Source organism: Marmota monax, unplaced genomic scaffold, assembly GCF_021218885.2.
Source record: "Marmota monax isolate L192 unplaced genomic scaffold, Marmota_monax_Labrador192_F-V1.1 WCK01_AAM20220418_F8-fsc00015, whole genome shotgun sequence".
Lineage (NCBI taxonomy): Eukaryota > Metazoa > Chordata > Mammalia > Rodentia > Sciuridae > Marmota > Marmota monax.
In genome coordinates this window covers 22,195,567-22,201,566 of record NW_026692194.1, presented here as the reverse complement: position 1 = coordinate 22,201,566, position 6,000 = coordinate 22,195,567, and the positions used below count along the sequence as shown (strand labels likewise).

At 41.1% G+C, this 6,000-nt stretch overlaps 1 protein-coding gene across 1 annotated transcript in view; it reads left to right on the top strand.

Moving 5' to 3' along the window:
- Positions 1–422: 422 nt before the first annotated feature.
- Positions 423–6,000, top strand: part of Slc3a1 (solute carrier family 3 member 1) — a 30,558-nt gene continuing 24,980 nt past the window's right edge. The window contains exons 1-3 of the mRNA XM_046424970.2: positions 423–938; positions 5,289–5,468; positions 5,618–5,772. Coding sequence (XP_046280926.1) covers positions 509–938; positions 5,289–5,468; positions 5,618–5,772 — 765 coding nt within the window. The 5' untranslated portion in view covers positions 423–508. The remainder of the gene's footprint in view (positions 939–5,288; positions 5,469–5,617; positions 5,773–6,000) is intronic.

Below are 6,000 nucleotides of genomic sequence, written 5' to 3'. Positions count from 1 at the left end.
ATATAAGTGGAGTCATAAAATCTCCCTCCATCTGGCTTATTTTACTTAGCATAACATCCTCAAGGTTCATCCATCTTGAAGCAGGTTTCAGAATTCCCTTCCCTTTTAAGGTTAAATAGTAGTCCTTTGTATGTATGATACACATTTTGATTAACCATCTACCTGATGATGGCCATTTAGCTTGTTTCCACCTTTTGACTTTTGTGAATAGCGTTGCTGTGCAGTGGTGTAGTCAACTGAGTAGCGTCCTAAGTCGCAGTGACTACCTCTTCCCATTTCCTCCTTATCAGCATTGTTACCTTAGACATCTCGGCCTCCCAGGTGTAAACAGATTTTTTTTTTTTTAAATCCCCTTTACCTTTACCCTTTCCTCCTTGGCTGGACTTTGTCCAACCGGGTTTATTTATAAACCGTGCCCAGCTCATTAAGAAGACAAAGCATTCAGCAAGTCACATTTCCACCTTCATTCCTCCAGGAGGGCACTCTGAAGAGCTAAGTCGGGGGACACATGGCAGAAGACAAAAGGAAGAGCGACTCCATCCAGATGAGCATGAAGGGATGTCGGACAAACAATGGGTTTGTCCAGAATGAAGACATCCCAGAGCTAGACCCGGATCCAGGCAGTGCCGTGGGCAGCCTACAGCACAACGCCGTGAGCATCCCAGGCCCCCAGGAGTCTGAGTTGCTGGTCATCCGGCCCTATGCCGGGATGCCCAAGGAGGTGCTGTTCCAGTTCTCCAGCCAGGCCCGCTACCGGGTGCCCCGGGAGGTCCTCTTCTGGCTCACGGTGGCTACTGTGCTCCTGCTCATTGGGGCCACTATAGCCATCATTGCCATCTCTCCAAAGTGTCTCGACTGGTGGCAGGTGGGGCCCATGTACCAGATCTATCCGAGGTCTTTCAAGGACAGCGACAAAGATGGGAATGGAGATCTGAAAGGTGCGTGTTACTGGACAGTGCAGGGAGGGGGCCGGGATGGGTTGATTTATGGCTCTCCCCTTCCTTGAAATCGAATTATGCCTAGGTTTCCCAGTAAGCACATTCCAGTTTGGCTTATCACCCAAGATTTTCCTTTTTTATGATATTTTTTAAATTGCTCAGCAGAACTCAGCAATCTTTCCCCTTGATGAAAAGCAATTTGCTGAAGGCTTTTGAGCCAAGAGTTTAATTTATTGCCCACTAAATTCAGAAGCTTGTTTGGTTATCAGTTCTGACTGCTGAACCGGAGCAGATTTCCTCTGAAAATCTGTCTCTTGCTTCTCTGAACTTTATGGGTGGATATTTCAGAGTGACAGCTGAGAAGTGCTTGCTCAGTGTATGATGTGGCTTGTTTGGCATCTGGCTGAGAGTTTATTAATAAAACACAAATAATAATTTACAAAAGTATTAAATGCTGTCTTTAAAAGGCTGAATCTTCAAATTTAAATCCTAAGAAATGAAGGGAAAGAATAAACACAGCAGTGTGTGTTGATTGTTACTTGGATGAAAGATTATTTAAAATAATATCCATATTAGTAGAAAAGTAGAAAGTGAAAAAAAATGGGGGGGCTGGTTACTGGGGATTGAACTCAGAGGCATTCAACCATTGAGCCACATTCCCAGCCCTATTTTATATTTTATTTAGAGAGAGTGTCTCACTGAGTTGCTTAGCACCTTGCTGTTGCTGAGGCTGCCTTTGAACTCAAAATCCTCCTGCCTCAGCCTCTGGAGCTGCTAGGATTACAGTTGTGCACCACTATGCCTGGCTTGAAAAAAATGTTTAATCTCTTGATTTTATTATTTATTTATTTATTGTTGGCCCAGGATTGAACCCAGGGGTTCTTAATCACTGAGCCACATCCCCAGCTCTTTTTTATTTTTATTTTGAGATAGGGTCTTGCTAGGTTGCTTAGGGCCTTGCTATGTTGCTTAGGCTGGCTTTGAACTTGCAATCCTCCTGCCTCAGCCTCTAGAGCTGCTGAGGTTACAGGTGTGAACCACTGCATCTGGCTGAAAATTTATTTTTTAAAGTTAAGCTAATTTCTTGGGGTGTTATTTGTGATTTTAAGAGTAAAATTGTGGCATAAAATGGGGCTATTAGGCAAACTGGTCGGTGTAGGCACCCTAGTTAAGGGCAACAATAAGAAACAAGTAAATAGATTAATTAGTGCTTTTTTTTTTAACCATGATTATTTGCTTGAGGAAAATAAAACAAGATGATATGATATAGTGTGGAAAGTAGGAATGGGCTTAATTTATTGTTAAAATGTTGGACGTAAACTCTTGAAATCCTCAAATTTCTTTAATAACTTCATGAAAAAGACCTTTCTTCTGCCTCACTCATATCAGATCTGCCCCCTTCCCCACTTCCTTTTGTGGCCCTGGGGATCACACCCAGGGCCTGTGCACACACCAGGCAAGTTCTCTACCTTGAGGCAATGGTTGCTTCCTAAAAGCTCCAGCCTCATTTTCTCTTTTTACAAAACCTTCCCGCATCTTCACTAATTGAAGAAGTGTATTTGTCCATCCAGGTGTGGCTTAAACACATTGCCTTCATTAATCTTTGTTTAACTTTCCTAATCAGAGCTTGAGCTGCCTTCCCAGATTCCTGTGGTGCTTTGGGCAGTGTCTATAGTTCCCTTTGATACTCCCTTGGAACACTTGTGAGTGACTTCCCTTCCCTTGCGACATGACCTCAACACCTGCTACCTCTCATAGTAAATGGTTAGCAAAAGTGGTGTTTTGACTGAATAGTGCTCAAATCCCTAAATCCAGAGATACACTCCTCACTTCCTGGCCCTACCTTCTTAATCTTCTTCCAAATAGACACCACATTCCCCTACATAAGAGCTAATCAGCTCTTCCATTTTTAATTTCCAGTAACTTTTCCTTGAGGGAATGATTGCTTCCTATGATCAACAGGCATTGGTCCTTGAGGCTGAAGGGATTTTTTTGTTACTGTTAGGAAGAAACCATCTCAGGTTAGGGTTTGTGATCGCCCTCTGTTCTTCACCCTCAGGCTGGGAGCCCTGCTTACTTTGTGTTTGTCTACCCCTTTGTTTTCATTATCACATGTTCCTTTGTTTGTGTGGTGAACCCAGGGTTTAGCACATGCTCTACCCTTGAACCACACCCCTTGCCCCTGTATATCTTGTTTTTAAGATATACTGCATTGCTGTTCTGGTTTAAATCAAAACTCTTTTGTTGCCTGTTGCTACTCTGATCATATAGCCACCTGTATTGGGGAATCAAGTACAAGAAGACAAAAGTAAGCAGCTTGTGTAGGGTAAGAGCCCAGATCCCAGGGTCAAATGACTTTGTGCTTTGGTTTCAGTCATCTCCAGACTGAGATAGCAATTTGGGAATAAAGGGAAAGATTCTGAGTCTCAAAGAAAGTACCCATGAGGAATTTCAACTCCTGATCCATATGCTCTTGGCCCTTGCCCTTGACCCATGCCCTTGTAACATGAGGACAATGCACAAGTGCAAGGGGGAACTTTCATAGCCTCCACCTGTAGTCCAGACCTAGCACCTGCCCTCACCAACAGGCCACTGTCTCTCCCTCTGGATAGACAAATTCTCTCTCAAATGTGTATTTCTTGCTTTATTCCAAAGATGTCTCTTTTGAGATTGCCCTCATCCTTCTTTGAATATGTATCTACTTTCCTAAATAAACCTCTGTCTGTACCTTTGCCTGGAACAAATTCTTTTCCATCATACATGTCAAGAACCCCAGTGGTCCTGAGTGAAGTTTCTCCTCCACTCTGGGAACTCCATGGACACTTCCTCTGAAACATATTTTTCTCTGTGTGGCCTCTGCTGTGATCTAGGAAGCCACATGGAGATCACACAGAAAGTTACTAGAAATTGAACAGACTTGAGTCTGAGTCTGCATTTAGGACTCTGACCTATAAGCAAAAACGTGCCATCTCTTAATTATCCACAAAGTTCCAAGTACAGACTTTCACCTCCATATCTCTTCCCATATCTCTAGGTAAATTCTTGGCTTCCTACATAAGTGAACAAAAAAGGATCCAGATTTCAGCTTGCTGTAAAGATAGTCTGAGAGCAGAATGAAAGACCTTTCAAATATTAGTGCACACTTACCTTACACCTCTTGGTGTACTCTCTCCCTAATCCCTATGCTGCAGGCAACATTTTTCACTGTTGTCTATTCATTTATTTATTGTGCTGGAGCCCAGGACTCACCCCTTTTAGGACAAGTCCTCTGTGTCTGGTTTTTCCTTTCCTTTGCTACAAAGCCTTCCCTGTAAATAACCCACCTTTACCTTTGCCCACCCATCCCCATCAGCTGCCTGTTTCCTGAAGGGCCAGGGAGCAAACACCTTAGTGCCCTTAAAGCACCTTACACAGCTCTTCTTGGTTCAATTTTCATTCCATTCCTGCCTGTTTACACTCAACTATCACAGCACAGTCCAAAGGAATCTAATGGGCACCACATTTTTAGAAGTTAAAAAAAAAAAGGAAACAGGTGAAATTATTCGAATAATATATTTTTCTCACTCCAGTATATCTAAGATATCATTTCAACATGTAATTAGTATAAAATATTAATATTTTACATCTTTTCATACTGGGTTTTAAAAAATCTCATGTGCATTTTACCCCTACAACATATCTAAGTTCACACTAGTCACATTACAGGTGCTCAGTAGCCACATGTGGCAAGTGGCGATGGTGTGGACCAGTGTGGCTTAGACCACTCATTCACCAGGGACCATGTGTTATTGACCATGACCTTGGCACCTAGTAAAGTACCTACCTTGGAAACCATGCATAGAATAAATTAATATTACTGTATTAATGTTTTTTTAAAAAATTTGAGCAAGTAACAGATCTTTTAATGTCAGGCACCTATGTTAAAGGTCAAAGGTTATTGCTAGAAGATCAATTTGATGTTATTCAAAGAACTAGGCCTTGCTATGTGAATTTTACTCAAACTCAACAAAATTTCAAATATATTTCTACTTTCAAAAAATATTTAGTTCTTGCTAGGTATGGTGGCGCATCCCTGTAATTCCAGCGGCTGGGGAGGTTAAGACAGGAGGATTGCAAACTCAAAGCCAGCCTCAGGCAAAAATGAGGTGCTAAGCAACTCAGTGAGACTCTTTCTCTAAATAAAATACAGAATAGGTTTGGGGATATGGTTCAATAGATGAGTGCCCCTGAGTTCAATCCCTGGTAACCCCCCCCCCCAAAAAAATTTAGATCTTATAAATATTAATTTTATTTTTAATCTTTTATATAAACAAAATAGGATTTATTCATGACCTTGGCTTTTTTCTTCAGGTATTCAAAATAAACTGGACTACATCACTTCTTTAAATATAAAAACTGTTTGGCTTACTTCATTTTATAAATCATCCCTAAAAGACTTCAGATATGCTGTTGAGGATTTCCAAGAAATTGATCCTCTTTTTGGAACAATGACAGATTTTGAGAATCTTGTTGCAGCCATACATGATAAAGGTAAATTGAATGGGAGGTGGATGGCATAGGGGTGAGGGTTGAAATAAGCACTTCTCTAAATGCTCAGCTAACACATTTCCCCCCCTTAACCGTCATATATCATCCTAATAAAATGTTTTTCTAATATTTGAAATGTTTTCACTTATTAGGTTTAAAATTAATCATCGATTTCATACCGAACCATACCAGTGATAAACATGCCTGGTTTCAATTGAGTAGGACACAGACAGGGAAATACACTGATTATTACATCTGGCGTGACTGTACTCATGAAAATGACATTACTATCCCACCCAACAACTGGGTAAGTGTCAGCCTGCCTGACTTGCACAGGGAAATGGGCAAATCTGTGGGATTCAACTGGTGATTTATGAAGCCTTTTAAGGAAAACTGAGATGAATATAGTTTATGGGGACATGGGGGAAAAATTAGACATAAAAATAGAATAAATTTCCCTAGTATCATTTAGATTTCTGATTTCATTGTAGAATTGGTGTGTTCTAGCAAATTAAAACCTATTCTCACTACTAGC